Raw genomic sequence first — 17,521 nt, forward strand, 5'->3', positions numbered from 1 at the left:
ATCAAATCTTGTGTTAATTTCATTCGAAACTGAATCTATTACTTCATACAAAATATTAAAAAATCAATGTTTGACTTGACATCATCATGTGGATTTTTTTTTTTTTTTTCACCTTTTTAAAATTGGCTCGGAGGAAGAATTTTTTTGAAAAGTTTCACGCTTGGTTGAAATATATATCTATATGTAAAAACTTATTTTCAGTTTCAATTGTCGATTGAAGTATGGTAGTATGGTGCACAGATTAATTGTTAGATTGAACTGTGACTTGAATAGTCCGAAAATTAAGGGTAGCGGATTGAAGATGTTTTGATAGAGTAAAACATTTTTCAAAAACTTTCCTCAATACAAAGAAATTGAATAAAAATTCTAACGTAGTCATATATGCTAAAGGGCATGAGCTTTTTCACCAATGAAATAATTGTTTTGCAATAATTCTTCCAGTCATCAAATCGCTGCTTTGAAGTTATAGAGAAATGTATTTATGGTTTTAACTCTTGAAGACCAACTTGTGTCACTCCGAGATTGCATAATTATAGAGCCCCAAAAAAGGTATTTGTTGATATGTTTTTTTTTTAATTCAATAATCACATGAAATTTTAATAAGGTTCTATGAAAACATATAACGCATTGAGCAGCTGAAACGTGTTTCTAGCAGATGAAAGCGATGAACACTCATTAAATAAATATACACTTAAAAAATGAGCATAAAAGTGATTGTAAAATATCAAAGAATTTTCTTCTAAAAATCATGCAACAACACCACTTTGCACGAGCCTCTCATATTGGACATACCATCGTTACACTGGGCACACAAGTATGAAATATTTAGCCTATTTGAAGAAATGTCTTCTTTAGTTAAAATTAACAATGATTCTCTATCAATTTTTTATGTTCAGAAAAGGCCGGAAAATATTTCATGAATTTCTAAGTCATCATCCCAATAACGAAAAACACTTTTTCTAGTCAAGGAATGTGTCGAGTTTCATCAAATAGCTACTGAGAACCAGCGAGACTTTTTTTTTTAATGAACATGGATTTCCGACTTACATAAATTAAATTCACATATTTTCTATCATTCTGCTCAAAAGATTTGGGGGTGCAACCGCCCCCTCTTGACCCCCCTATTTGCCGCCCCTGCTTAAATTCTTAATTCTTTAATCACAATAATTATCTGTCCTTTATCACTAGATTACACATTAAAAAAGTTCAAATATGTTGCTGTGGTTTATTTGCAGTGGGACGAATGTTTTTTTCATCAATGTCAAAAATAAATAAATAAACCATAATATTTAATTTGTTAATTTATATTTCCCATTTCACACTCCAGGGCTTCCTGTACCTAAAACTATAAGTGGTTCAACTGGTTTGGTGGGACTTAGAACACAACTGTTTTTTTATCCAGACCAGAAGACAAGCAATCTCTGGTCCAGCACCCTCAGAAGCATTAGATTTCGAATCAGAACTTGGAGAACTTCGTGCCACGACATATTTAACATGCCCCTGTCACCATTAATGAACACGGATCATCTTTGACTGACTGGCATAGAACCCTGAACCCATTGGTTACTAATCTGATGCCTTACGTATCAGGCCATGATCCAAATTTTTGACTTATAGTATGACTAAATCACAGGTACGTGTGGTGGCCCAAGCAGCTGTGATGTATCTATACAGGGTTCATACTCAATTTGGATAAAAAATTTCCATGACTTTTTCATGCCTTCAAAAAAAGTTTTATGACCTTGTTACATGAACAGAATAGTAGTATTTAGTTTCAAACTTGCCAAATTTTTCTGAAATGGGAATTAGAGAAACTTTTAGCTGAGTGCCACTTACTCATTTGAGCACTTACTTGTGACTGAAAAAATATCAGTGCACACTGCAGAAACTAAAAAATTTAAAATGGAACAAGTAAAAAATGAAAAGTCCTGGTCTATCGCCTAATCTTTAACTAAGCAATCAATTCTCCCAAATTATGAGGCTATATATAGTATCCTATGTAGATAAATACATATATATGTTTTTGTATATACAAAAAAAAAAAAGATAATTACTACAGATTGCTAATAGCATATTTAAAGAGATCTGTAAAATGTACAAAAGAAAATTATTTTTCAAAGAAAATTATAATTTGAGTCAAGCACAGGTATTAATCACGATAAATAACAAAGTGATCCAAAACTTTCCACGTCAAATTTAGCACTTAGGGGAGTTAGAAATCAAAGCGCCAAATCAAAAACTCTGGTGACAAAATGTGACTAAAGACATTTCATACACTGTTCGGCAATAAATGGCAAGGATTTTTTACTTACCTGCTTAAATCATTTAACAAATGTGTGGGTATATGATGATTCTGAACTGTCTTTCTGGGTAAGTTTGTACAGTTCTCAGCCATAAGCGATGAATTTCAGCAATAGCCCTGATCGCAAATGAACTATATAAAAATAAATATGGATTACAATTCTACCTATTATGATTGAAAAACAATAATAATAATAATAATAATGTAAATAAAATAGTATGGTAGAAGCTCAACTATCCGAAAACCTGTGAGGAGGGCCAAATTTATTGAAATTTCATCTATTTTAATTTTCTATAGAAATATTTTTACCAGTTTTAAAATTTTTTTCGTTCAAAAGCATTTTAGACGTCTTCGATAAAATTTTATTCAATGCTTTATTTCGATGCTGCCTCACCATTCTCAAGTGGTATCTTAAAAGAGTTCTCACAACTTCCCTTGCAATTCCCCTCCGACTCTCCTTAGAACCCTTTCTAATAAGTTTACTTTCTTAGCTTTAAAGAGACCACACAGAGCGCCCCAGCTGAAGTCTAAAATTTTATGAAACTACTGTACAATGACAAACTTCCTTAAAAATATTCGCCTTAGTTCAAATATGCATGCTGACAGTAGAGTCCTCAGTTTCCTTATCAGTTTTGAAGGTTATTGATGCTGGAAAGACAAACAACTGAATCTTCCATTCGCGGCTAGCATTCATAGAAAATTACCAGGGCTACCGAAAGTCAAGACGGGCCATTTGTTCCGCCACTAGAACTCCAAACTTTGAAACTTTACTACTTCAATTCTAAGCCGGACCCCTAGTTTCCAATAAGGCTGACATGGCCTCTCGTAGGCCCTGAAAATTACAATCCCATAAACTAATTGTCCAAAATAGAACTAGCTAAAATGCTTTACATTTGTACAAATGTCACTTTTAAAAGATTTAGATCAGTTTCTGCAAACATGAAGCGTTTTCCATTTCCTCAGAAAACCTAAACTTTTTAAAATTGTCTTATAGGCAGCACTGTGAAATTTTTAAGGCGAAAGAAATGGATTTTTCACTTCAACAAACCATGTAAATTTAAACAAGAATTTACTACGTCAAAACAGAATTACAAACAAAAACTTTAAACGGGTGGATGAGCTGCTGCCATTAATTTGAAAATTCTGATCTGACAGTAGCCAACGAGGCGTAGCGTTGCACAACTTCATTTTGCAAGCACTAATATTAAAAACATAACATATAATGTCGCTGATCACATTTGTAATAAATTGAATTTATGTATCCTTTGCTGCATTATTGCCTTTGTCCAGTGTTCCCTTGCTAAGACACAGTATCTTGATGAATAACGGAGAGGAGAGGCAGTGAACCTATGTCTCTTATCTTTTCTGAGGGGTGATTGTAACGAATGAAATGAAACAAAACTAATCTTCTCAGCATTATGTTTTGTTTATGTGTAAACAACATGTCCTGATCACAGAGTAAAGAAGTTTAATGCAAAAGCTGATTACAATTTAGATTTGTGAATTGTTTTTATTTGGAATCAACTTTCGTAATGGCTTATGTTCGTCGGAGAATAACATTTATGACAGTTTTAATTGGAGGTGCGTTAGGTTTAATAACATCAACATACATAATGTATCCAAACATTCAGAAATTCAAGGAAGAAAGGATAAAAAAGAAGCAAGATGTTACATAACTACTTTATAATTTACGAGCGTTTGAACAGCCTTGACATTATTGTGTTCAGTAGAATCTCTTGAAGATTTCTTAGTTCTCAACTTGAGGGGAAAAAAATAGATTTTCTTAGTTGTTGAAGAATTTTTCCCGTTGATATGTTGTTTTGAAAATATTTCAAGAAGTCCGAGTGTCTTGATCGCCCAGCAATACATTTTGTATCTTGATAAAGTAAGTGAACAGCTCTACGTGTTTTCCATAACATGGAGGGAGGCCCGTAAAATTCATTTGTGATGGGCCCCAAAATTTCTGTGCATGTCCCTGCATGAAACCCTTGCCGTGGACTGGGCACCCCTTTTTGCGACATAAAATGCTACTGCTCATGTTTTTATGTTCAAGGAAAAAATAAATGCATATTTTAACATTGTTTGTGAAGATGCTTTCCACTTCAAACATGTTGAGCTGTTTATATAAGAATAATTGGACTCCCTCGGGGCTATTTTCAGATTCTTTTTGGAACAGCAGAAGAAGTGGAAAGATTGACCGAGAATGTAAGAGCTTATAAACATACTAAGCACTATAAGTCTCAGCCTGTATAAAATAATTCAAAATAAAATATTTTTCAGCTGATCTTTTTACCTAAAACTGTTTAAAAAACTAGATCATAACAACAAAAGGGATGGGTGTAGAGAAGCTGGTACAGTGTTCTGGTACTTTTCCATTAGGCAGGATGTGCTGCAACAAATAGAGATTTTCCAAATTGAATCCAAGATCAATAGCATGATTTTAGAGAGAATTTATGATGCTGGAAACTAAAATTAATATTTGCTTTGAGATTTTACGACTCTCTTATGATCTTCTCCTAATTATCCTCCTTTTCTTATGATTTTTGCACCTAAACTATATCCATTTTTCATGATTCTTCATTTGAAAAAAAAAATCCAACTAAGTTTATTTCAAAGAAAAGTGGTTATGCAGAAAAATATCATATAAACCCAAATATCCCCCACTTTTTTTTTTCTTTTTGAAGCTGAGGGTCTCAAATTTGGATTGCAGGACCTAATCAAGGATTGAATGTTATACTTAAACTGCACATTGATGTGACAAAAGATTTTTTTATTCAACTTTTTCATACCTGGAGAAAAAAAACATAATTATACAGGACTGCGACCCTGAAAGTTGATTAGGAAAAATTTTTAAACACTATGGTGAGGATGCATAGTTCGTCAAATCAGGCGCAACCCAAAAAACCCACCTGAGTTTTTTAGGGTGGGCCCATTTGAAAAGAACTCACTATAAAGTGGGTTTTTCAGAACTTGGTGCACATTAAAAATATGCACTAAAGTATTCAGAAATCTCCATCTTTCTTTCTGGACAATGTGTGGAGTATTAGAAATTTAAACTGCACGTGGATTTCTTTTATTTATTTAGTTTTTAAAAAATACTTTTTATAAAAAATTTTAATTTCTAAACTGTTCTCTTTTTTTTGAGAATGCTTTGATTAACTATTGCAGGGTAACTTTTTTTTTACAGCAGCTTAAAGCAAAATAGATTACAATAATCACATGAAATGAAACAAAAGCGTGATGGCTACACAATATTCCTGAAACTAACCATAACTGAATATTTATAATATATTCAGTTATATTATCATATGTATGATTTATTACGTGACTTAATAAGTAATTATTTTAATACTATTCAAATTTATATTTCCTACTTCTCGAATCAATGAATAGAAAAATATTTGATATCCTTATATCAAATATTTCTGTAGCCTGTTTTTGGTTTCTACGCGAGATTTTCCTCAATTCTTGATCGATTTCTTTGATTTACACCTTATTTTAAAGCTTATCGTGCAGGCTACTAACAAAAAATAGACCCACGGTTTAAAAATTGTTTTTCCCGGCAAAAAAACCTGTTTTAAAGAACCAGAATGAGGTTTTCGGTTAAATTTATAACTTTAACTTGCACTGTTACCGACAGAGCTGAATAGCTTGATCGGCAGAGCGTTCGACTGGTAACCAGGAGAATGCGTGTTCGGGCCCACGTCCGGACAATCTGCATCAAAAAATTAGAAAAATACCGCGCAATACATGAACGATGAATAACAAACATGAGGTAGAAACGCTCCTAGCTGTTATGAAAACTTGATACAACACGGAGCTAAATTAATACTCAATTGTAAGGGGTTTTTTTTTTTTTTTTAATCTTTGGCTCCGGGAAGAAAATTAAAGCATAGTGTAAGCGAAAATATAAGTATCAGGTTTAAGATTTCAGACTAGATTGGAATTGTTTTTTGTTCCATAAAATATAATAAATCGTATGTTGAAATATAGATTCTTCTAATGACTTTTTCACTCTTTGTACAAATAAAAAAAAATACTACCTCAATTTAAAGGGTAATATATATATTTTTCTTCTTTTTGCAGAAAAACAAATAGCTTATCACATTTTTACTACATTTGAAAAGCTACGCTTAAAAAAGAACTTAGTTCAAATTATTTTGTATTTTAACCGTGCTGTTAAATGATGAACACGTGCTGCCATCTAAGTCATAACGGTTCCAACAGCCTGCAATAACAAATTGTAAAAAAAAAATTTTTTTTTTAATAAAAACACTTCTCAGCAAGAAAAAAAAATTAAAATTACCTGTGGGTTTTTTTTTTTTCGGTAGAGCGTTCGGTTATAAACTGTTTGAACTTCGGGCCAGTTCGGGCTGTCCGACATAATAGCAAATTTACAGTAATATTACGCATTACATGTACTCATAACATACAACAGATAACACACGTAATAAAATAAATGCAGTGGGAATGCCATTCGGTGTTTCGACTCCTTTATGCAGGCTACAGTTTTCGTTCAGATAAGTTGACTACTAATCGAAGGGTGTTCTTCCCTTTTTTTTAAGCTTTGACTCCGTCCAGACCACTGAGCATAATGTAAGCATAAAAAAAAAAGTATTAGATATACCTCAAGGGAATCCTTTTTGTGCAGAAAAACATTTTCATTGTATGCTGAAATGTAGATTTTTCTAATAGCAGTGTTCGAACTTTTAAACAAATGAAAAAATACTACGCCAAATTAAAACTACGAGTTTCAACCAGTAAATCTTTAATTATTTATTCGAATACGATATAAAACATTAAAATTATTATCAACTTCATTAGTAAGAAATCATTTTCTACTCCTCTGCTCTCGACTGAAAAAGAAAAAAAACATTTTGTATACGTTCGAAAAATTACACTTAAAAAACGGACTCAGTTCAACTGGTTTTGGTTTTGAATTTTAAATGTTCGATTAAAAGATAAACAAGTGCGGGCTTTTAAGCCGTACAGGTCAAAGAAGCCTGCTATGGGAAATTGTTGAATATTCAAAAATAAAAACACTTATTTTTTCGACGGAATTTATTACTTCTCTAATGTTTGTTTCAATCGCAATGTGAGATCTTCCTCATTCTTTAATCAAATTCCATGTCTTACGAATAATTTTAAATCGTATCATGCTGGCTAATGACAAAACATAAACGCATGATCTTATTATATTTTTTTCGGCAAAAAACTTTTTTATTGTATTTTATTACGCATTCCTTCAATGAATAGCATTCGAAAAGGAAGGCACAGTTGCTAGGTTTGTTGGAGCGTCGTACTGTTAATCAGAATGGTGCCAGTTCGAATCCGTGCCACTAAATATCTCTTTAATGTTTCTTTTTTTTCCGTCAGATGCTTACATGGGCAGGACTGTATTTGCCACAACCTGTTTTTTCACATGCAAAATTACTGATTTTTTACGTGTCACTCAGCCACACTTTTAATAATATTTATATTTGCATTGAAAATACGTACAACCAAAAGGGGAGCGATGATCAAATTATCACAACGTTGTATTTAACGAGATTTTGTTACTGATGTCTTCAAATTACATGCCTTCTCTTGTGCGCTTACTTTTTTCCGTTTACTTTTTTCGGTTTTCCTTCATAATATTCTTTCTTTGAAATTTTTAAAGAGCGAAATGCCTTATGCAACGATTCGAAGTACAGTGCGGAGTTCCGCACGGGTCGACTAGTTATTCATGATTATGGTTTATGTTGCCCCTTTATCTCAAATCTTAATCAAAGATTGCAGGAAAAAACTGCAAAAAAATATGACAACATAATGTATTTTTACATATGTATTGTTTCTAAATAGAGGTAAATGTTTAACTTAAAATGGTTAATTTTTAGAAAAAAGAATCTTGATAATATTTCATATAAATGTTAAACCTGTCTTCAAATGGCATATATATTTTTCTTCCATTTTTCTTACAATATATTCAAGTGAAAATAGATCCATGATGTAAAATTATCTATAGGTCTATGAAATGTAAAAGTAGCTAAGCAGTAGTTAGCAATTGAGATTAAAATTACTTTTCAAAAAACAAGACAACCCCCTGATCATAATTTTTCGACAAACTTAAGAGGAATTCATTGAATCTCACTGTACAAAACTAACTTTTCCCACTGTTACTAGCATGGGTGAAGGAGGGACAAGCATAGCCCAACAAGATAGTGGTTTTTAGTTGCCCCCCCCCCTCGCCCCTAGTCTGGATCTCTAAAATTGCTTGTAATTATAGTTCTCTTCCCCTAAAAAAATATTTTATGTTATTTTTGGTCAGATAAGGGCAGAAAAAGAGATGTGGCTTTCCCCCAGAAAGTTTACAAAATTGAAGTCCTAAAATTGCTATTTTAAATTACCTTTGGTGACATTTGGAAAGAGCAAGGGGTCAGAGGTTCTTTTCTAGGGACGGGCAGTTGCCCCTCTGGCTAAGGCCATGGTTATTGGATTGTAATCGTCTTGTTCTTTGAGACTTCAAATTCAGTTAAAAAGTGAAGGGAAAGTAAAGGAACAAATTCTGAAGAATACACTCCAATTCACAGTTATTATTTAAGTTCTGATTTTAATAAAAACCATGCTTTCCTGCATGGTAAATTGGTAATTTTAGTCATGATTTAAATCATTTTTTTTTAAAATTGCTTTAAATTATTTTTTAAAGTAGACATTCTCTAGAGAATTCTAAATTTCATTCATTATGCTTTTTTCCTAGAACAATTTACAATAAAAGATCTTTTTATTTTGTTTCTAGGATTTATCCTTACTTGACAATTTTCTCTTTATTCAACCTAAACTTCAAATATTTTGTTAGCACAGTCAGTAGCCACTTTAAGTATAAATTTTTTTTTCATTTTAATGAAAACAATCAAGAAATCTTAAGGTGTCTAAAAGGTAGGGCTCGACCAATGGCATTTTTTGGCCGATGGGCCGATGCCGATTGTTGGCCGATTGTTCAAAGATGGCCGATGGCCGATTGTTTTCCTCCAAATGGCCGATTGCCGGTGGCCGATGCCGTTGGCCGATGGCAAAAAAAAAAAAAAAAAAAGGAAATAAATTGATAAGATTATTAGGGATTTAAAGGATCATTGATTCTTTTCATTTTACTTCCTTTCTACGAATAAGGAATCGTAATCACAAAAGAAAGAAAAAATCAGATTTTGACTTAAATTTCTATTTTACGCTCACCCAATTTAAAATTCACAAGTTTTTTCGGCACATCTGTACATGCATATGTACCTAAGAACATATAGATGACCGAAATATCCATTTTGAACGCCTCCTCAGTTGATTATCGCAAATTCTCTTGTGATGTCATCATGCGCGTAAACTTGTGTCACTCAAAAACGTTATGAAATGGTAAGTTGAAAACTCATACGTACGTAGTATGATCTAAAAGTTCGAGGACAAGTTGTATAAAACCTTGACCAGAATAGTTCACATTACCGAAGCACATCTATCTACAAAATAGTCACCTCGGACGGCTATGCACTTCTGCCAGGGTTCGTACGGGTCATGGAAATCCTGGAAAGTCATGGAAAAAAAATAAACCAATTTCAGACCTGGAAAAGTCATGGACAATGAATATTTTTGTTAAAAGTCATGAAATTTTTTTTTTTAAGTCATGGAAAAATGTCTGGCACAAAAAGAAAGTAACAGTAGCTTAAAGAGCATTAGAAATCTTGAATGGTTTAACTGCACTGCATATAAAAGCTGTTAAAACTTGAAAATTGAATGATCCCAATAAAAAATCTGAATTTTGAAATCCCATTGCATCCACATCTGTAGCAGCCGCCCTTCTTCTTTTGCAATGTGATTTTACTGCTTAGACATCACTAATTTTGAATTAATCATTATTTTCAACACTTCTTATATTTTATATTCTGTAGTATTGAACTTACACGTTCTTGATTTTGCCACGCCCACTCAAAAAACGCGATTCAATTGCAGCCGAGAACGTTTCAATCACTCGTAAAAATTTTATTATTAAATTTATCAGAGCTTACCTTAGTTTGTTGTAGGTTTTAGGAAGTAAAGATCTTTAATAAGGTGATGGAATATAGAAATAGGGGAATTCTACTACTCTAAAACAGTAGTGCCCAACGTACGGCCCGCAAAACTGATCCTTGCGGCCAAATGTTACATTCAATGTCAGGAATCTAACACTATGTTCTGGAATTTCAAAACCTATTAATTTATATGCATTTGAAAATGTATAAATTGGTAAGCAAGTACATTTGAAACAGAAGATTTATTTACTACTGAATGATTTTTGTAAATATCTGTTTTGGAAACATGAATTTACTGTAGAATGGCTTTACTTAAAAGAACTGAAATACTGACAAATTACATGCATGATTAGATGCAATGTTGACTCTAAAAGGCAACTTTTAAAGCAAATTTATTGATACTTAGGATTGACTCGTTCAACCTTTGTCCTATTCTTTATCATTCTGCCTTCTTATGAAAAAATAAATTAGACATTTAAGCATCATTATATTGCATTCACTTCATTTTTACTTTACGTAAATTTATGTAAAGAAGACAAATAGTTTAGTTTTTACAGGGTGCACTGATGTTTTTTCAATCACAAACACGTTCTTTGATGAAGTAGTGGCATACAGGTAGAAGTTTAGCTTATTCACATTTCCAAATATATTGGCAAGTTTGATATTAAATAGTACTATTCTCTTCGTGTAACAAGGTCGTGAAATTTTTTATTAAGTCATGAAAAAGTCTTGGAAAAGTCATGGAATTTTTTCATCTGAATAGAGTATGAACCCTGTTCTGCCAACGTTCGTATAGCTTTTAGAAACACTACTGGAAGACATTTTTCGCAACCTCCTGTAAGGCCTCTTGCGCTACTGCTTTAACTTCATCGTGGGGAAGAAGGCGACTTTCACGTTGAGGATGCACGATTCGATTGGTCAATACTCTGATATGACAAACAAATAACATAATGTTTCGTCGGACTTAGCTCTGTGTGACTTTTACCTATTCCCAGCAAAAAAAAAAAACATTTGCATGGACGCTGCTTTTTTCCGTCAGGAGAAGATAAAGCAGGTAACAAAAAATGGCTTCCAGGAGTGATTCTAAAAGTTAATTGAACATTGACAGAAGTACATAGTCCCTCAAGGCGACCTTTTGAAGGTGGATGTGCTTCGATAATGTGAACGATTCCGTGTAAGGTTTTATACAGCTTGTCCTCGAACTTTTGGATCATACTACGTACAATCTGTATAGGGTGTAGTTATGCTTCTCCTTTTTTGACTGCTGTATGATGAAAGAGGAAGAACAACAGCCAAAAAAGAAAAGGAAGAAAAAAAAAAGTAAGAAAAACAAAAAGACTGTTTAATAACCAATTGATTTGTTTTTTTTTTTTTTTAATTGAACATATAACTAAGATTTCAATAATATTGCAATAATGTATGGATTTAGGTACACTAAACATAGTTAAAAAACATTAAATTATGTTGTTTAATCATTCAAAAAAATAAGAATAAAACTATGAAACCGTCAACAATTTACGCAATAAAAGTGGAAAGATTGCACGTAGACACTTTTTAGTCATCAAATTAAACAAAAAAGGTAACAGATAAATTACAATATTAAATCACAATAGGAACATTTTTTGTACTTATTTAAAATTTATAAGTAGAAAAGTTTGCATTTTTCATAAAAGCTATAACAGTGACATAAATTTTGCAGAAAAAAGAAATGGCCATGAAAAGAGCGAGGTTCTTAAAACGCAGTTATAATAAACAAACTCAATATTTACACCAAGTTAATAACTGAATACATATACTACTTGATCTGATGCTTGCACACATAATATTGAAAAATTTGATTGTTTAATCTTTTATGAAGCTTTACAAAGAAGTTCAAATTAATTTTTTCAATTTAACAATAATTTTCTGAAATTTAAAAAATTGCAAAATAGAAAATCCTTGAAACAAATAATCTATAAAAAAACAAATATAACTTATTCATTGATTTTATATAAATATATAAAAATAGTTACTTACAACAGAAAAAATAATCGATCGCTATTAATGATGCAAAAAAGGTGGCGCATTACGAAATATAGGTGAAACAAGTATGAGAAATACGCAAAACGACATTTCTTGACCAAAATAAATAGTTGCTAACTATTTAAGAAATGCTTCAAACGACGAGGGAGGGTTGGGGGGGGGGGGGTCATCCTCCGATTATGTAGTAACTCACACTTTGGCCCCAACTTTCACCTCATTTTTTTTGTACAGAACCGCTACCACCAACGCCTCGGAAGAGTTTCTAAATCTACATCAGCACTTCCGAAGAAAAAATTCAGAAATCCCTTTGATTTCCGTATTATGTCACCATTCAAAACGTCTTTAATCAATTTCTTACATTAATTCTCTAAATTCGTTCTAAACAATAGATAAAGCTTGAAAAAAAAAAAAAAAGACTAGTTTTATGAATGGTGTTAGTTTTAAACAACTCGGAAGTACAACTAGAGTTTAATTTCAGAAATTGAGGGAGTGGGAGGAGGGGCACGCATGTGCTCTCAGAAATTCAAAAAATAGTCGTTAAAAAATAGAGTTCAAAATTATCATAAACATGGAGCAGAAAAAAACCTTTTAAAACTTGCACCCGAGTTTGTTTTGACGTGCAGTGGCAGATTTAAAATGTAGCAAATGTTGCATTTGCGCGAGAATCCCCATAACCATAGGGGCATCGTAGGAGTTACAAAAATGCGTATGACAAATGTTTTACAACTTCTGTGATAGAGAAAAGGGGCCCCAACATGTATTTCGATGGGCCCTAAACTTGTAACTCCACCGAAGCGATATAGAAAAGACTCCATTACTGTGATTCATATTATAAATACCGAAAAATTAAAAATTACCGTCGGTTGAACAGGAATCTAACAAAATGACACAAAAAACCGGTTTCGCCATCTCATATTTGTTTCCATGATCTCCAATTCGGCAATATATCACCAAATAATCGTCAGTCTGAGACGCTATATTTGTTTTACATTGAAATAAGTAACTAATAGCCACAAAAAATGAGTAAACAGGATTTTCAGAACACCCGATCGAAAACAAAAAGGGAAGTGCACAACTGAAACGTTCGCACACCCCACGTGTGAAAATTTAACCTTCTATAGTTTACCATTTTCGAGTTATGACTTATGAGAGATATATATACGTACAGTACTGGCCAGAATGGATGTCTCACCACAAAAAACTGTGATGTTTATGAATACACAAGAATAATAGCATTTTACTAAAGGCTTATTTTATGGGAATGATTAATTTTAGTTATATAAGCACAGTATACATAAATAATTGAGAAAGGGTTCAATATTTGGTGCGGAAACCTTGTTTTTCCAATACAGATTGGATACAATCAGGCATAGAAATACGTAAGTTTTCGCAATAGTCTGGTGTAATTTCTGTAATCCGCACTTGTTTTATAGTTTATCTTAAGTCCAAAAGTGAGGTGGGTTACACTCAGCAACTTTGTGCTTTAAAATTACCCAACAGCTCTCGATTGGGTTTAGATCTGGGGAATTTCTTGGCCACTGCCTAAGGATCTGAACCCCCTTCTTTGCAATACATGTCGTAACAGATTTAGTCTGGTGGCAAGGTGCTCCATCATGTTGGAAGTGTGTGCACTGGTTGATATTCATAAACGTTGGTAACTTCTCTTTTAGCAGATCAAGATAAACAGTTCCATTAATTAATTCATGTGCCTTCAGGCATGACCCACAATCCACATCTTCCCTTGGCACAAATGGCTCCTCATATCATGAGTTTTGTAGCATTCTTAACGGTTGAATACTGTAGAGTTGACAGTCTCTTTTATTGGGAGGTCGTCGAATGTTTCTACAATATGTATAAAACTGCGATACTTGAGTCTCGTCAGAAAACATCGCATGTTTCCATTGCTCCGCAGTCCACCCCTGATAATTTTTACAAAATTTCAGTCGGTCAGCTATGTTTTTGAGAGACAATTTAGGCTTCTTAATAGGCTTGTAGGACTTTAAATTGGTATTGAATAGCCTCCTGCAGATTGTCCTTTGGCCCAGGGCTGGATTTAAGGGAGGGCAGGCGGGGCTACTGCCCCGGGGCCTCCACAACAAAGGGGCCCCCACAATAAAATTTTTACAAAATGTCCTTCCTTTCACGGGTCGAAAATATTGGATAAATATTTGGACATGTATATCAAAATATTCGGATGTATATCAAAGTATCGGATATTTTCGAAAATATGATCTTTTTGAACCCTGATTAGGGGCCTCCACTCCTTCGTTGCCCCGGGGCCTCCACGCTTCCAAATACGGCCCTGCTTTGGCTAGGGACATTATTATCTTTTGGTAAACCTCCTTGGATTGCTTTCGCTGATTTTCTGGGTGACTTCTTCGGGGACAAAATTATGGAATCATCCACGCGTTTGCGTGTGCTCCTGTGACGGCCTTTTGGCTTTGAATATCCATAATTTCCGTTTTGAAATTACTAATGCACTTGGAAACTGTCATCTGTGTCAATTGTAATCGGGCAGCACTTTCCCGAGCACTTATACAAATACAAATACAAATGTGACGACCAGCAACAGGCACTGGGCCCAGCTAGGCTGGTCCTAGTCAATTAATTAGTCCCCAATGAAGATCAATGGCCCTCTTAAAGCTATCCACTCCCTTGCTCATTACCACCTCTTCCGGTAAGCTATTCCAAGTGCCCACGACCCTGCTAAAGTAGTAGTTTTTCCTGATTTCCAAGTTAGCCTGAGATTTAAATAGCTTAAAACAATGACCCCTTGTCCTGCTTTCCCCGCAAAAATTTAATCCCTTTACATCTTTCATTTTGATAAATTTAAATAACTGAATCATGTCCCCTCTGACTCTCCTTTGCTCCAGGCTATACATGTTAAGCCTATTAAGTCTGGTATCATAATCTAAATCTGAGAGTCCCCTTACTAATTTAGTTACCCTTCTTTGAACCCTTTCCAATACAAAAATATCTTTCTTCAGATAAGGCGACCAAAACTGAACAGCATACTCCAAATGAGGTCTTACTAAACTCCTATATAAAGGCAGAAGAACTTTCTTAGATTTGTTTGAAATAGATCTATTGATGAACCCAAGCATTTTGTTGGCTTTGTTACTAGCAATACTGCACTGTTGACTAAACTTGAAGTCCTGATTTATAAAGACACCCAGATCCATAACATTTTCTGCCTGATTTATGACTGAACCCTGTAAACGATATCTCATATGCTTATTTCCATGACCTAAGTGTAGCACTTGACATTTCCCTACATTAAGTGCCATACCCCATTTATCTGCCCACTTAGTAATATGATCTAAATCCTCTTGCAGCTGTTTTACTTGTTCTTCATTTTCGACAATCCCCATAACTTTTACATCGTCAGCAAAACAATTCATGCTTCCAGAAATATTATCATTGATGTCATTCATAAATATAATAAACAAAAGAGGCCCTAAAACTGATCCCTGAGGAACCCCACTTAAAACATCACTCCAATTAGAATGATTTCCTCTCACAACTACTCTTTGCTTCCTACCAGTAAGCCAATTTCTAACCCAAAGTAAAGTTTTTCCTCCTATTCCAATGTCAGCTAACTTGCTGAGAAGAGCAACATGCGGTACCTTGTCAAAAGCTTTTTGAAAATCAATATAAACAACATCCACACATTTTTTGTTATCTAAAGCTGAGGTAACCTTGTCGTAGAAATGCAATAAATTAGTAGTACAGGATTTACCTTTCCTGAAACCATACTGCAAACTAGTCAACAGACTATTAGTCTCTAAGAACATCATGATCTTAATTTTGATCAAAGTTTCGAAAATCTTACAAATCACCGAAGTCAAACTTACAGGTCTATAATTCCCAGCAATACCTTTAGACCCCTTCTTGAAGAGTGGCATTATGTTAGCCAGCTTCCAGTCCTCTGGCACCATCCCCGAGTTATAAGAAGCATTGAAAATATTCAAAATAACATCCACTAATTCCTCTGCACATTCAACTAAAATTTTTGGATAAATATTATCTGGTCCCGGAGCTTTAGTTGCTTTAATCTTTTTCAAATGAAATAAAACCTCCTCCCTGGAAAATACAAAATCCTCAAGCTGTATAATAGCTTGTGTCTTGTTAGTGTCAACTGTTGAGATACAGTTATCGTTAAACACACTGGAAAAAAAGTTATTTAGAACATTTGCAATATCCCTATCGTTTTGGATTAAATTTCCATGCTCATCAACCAAAGGCCCAATTTGACTGTTTCGAGCTTTCCCAGAATTAGCATAAGCAAAAAACCTCTTAGGGTTCCCATCAATGTCATCTGCCAGCCTTTGCTCCAATTCCCTTTTCTGAATCCGTACCAAATACTTAAAATTTCGCCTTGCCTTACCATACTGGAGTCTTTCCGCACTCTGACCAGTTTCTTTAAACTTACGAAAAGTGGCTTGCTTATAATTAAGAGCTTCTTTAGTCTCCCTGGAGAACCACATGGGCCAAATTTTGGTACTAACACCTTTTCTCCTAAATGGAACATAGTCCCCAACGGTTTTAGCAAGTTTATCCTTAAATTCCGTCCACTGCTGATCTACGTCGCTATTTTCCAACCCTGACGAAAAAACCTCTTTCAAGCTCTGCCTAAGTGCAACAAAATCGGTGTTTCTGAAATTGGGCACAAACCTAAAATTATCATCTTTGCACACTTCAAATTTAACCCGGAACCTAATGCTGTTATGATCACTATCTCCAATATGCTCCCCTACACTCAACCCCTGAACAAAACTACCTATGTCACAAAAAACTAGATCCAAAATGGCCTCCTCTCGAGTTCCCTGAGTTACAACTTGATCTAAGAAACAGTCACCAATTACTTTTAAAAATTCCTCTTCTTTGCCATTACCAGGATAAAAATTATTCCAATCAATACCCGGAAAATTGAAATCCCCCATTATGATAACGGATCCCTTACTGGACATGTCACTAATAATACGGTACATCTGTTCATCTTGTCCCTGGTTTGAATTAGGTGGCCTATAAATGTTTCCAAAGCGTAGCTTTATGCCCTTACTGCTCATCAACTCCAGCCAAACCATATCAATATCAGTAGGCTTATCATTTATGACCAATTCATTGCAAATAAAATTGTCTCTAACATAAAATAAAACCCCACCAC

At 33.9% G+C, this 17,521-nt stretch overlaps 1 protein-coding gene across 2 annotated transcripts in view; it reads right to left on the reverse strand.

Moving 5' to 3' along the window:
- The window catches only part of LOC129223934 (m7GpppN-mRNA hydrolase-like), a 75,615-nt gene extending 72,217 nt beyond the window's left edge, over positions 1–3,398 (reverse strand). Inside the window, exons 1-2 of one of the 2 annotated variants that reach the window (XM_054858314.1) lie at positions 3,194–3,398; positions 2,313–2,434 (exon numbers count right to left, since the gene is read on the reverse strand). In XM_054858314.1, the coding sequence (XP_054714289.1) occupies positions 2,313–2,395 (83 nt within the window). In that variant the 5' untranslated portion in view covers positions 2,396–2,434; positions 3,194–3,398. Of the gene's footprint in view, positions 1–2,312; positions 2,435–2,611; positions 2,858–3,193 lie in introns of those variants that run through there. The other variant, XM_054858315.1, reaches the window with a different exon arrangement.
- Positions 3,399–17,521: the final 14,123 nt, after the last annotated feature.

This window comes from Uloborus diversus, chromosome 6 (genome assembly GCF_026930045.1).
Source record: "Uloborus diversus isolate 005 chromosome 6, Udiv.v.3.1, whole genome shotgun sequence".
In the NCBI taxonomy this organism is placed as follows: Eukaryota; Metazoa; Arthropoda; class Arachnida; order Araneae; family Uloboridae; genus Uloborus; species Uloborus diversus.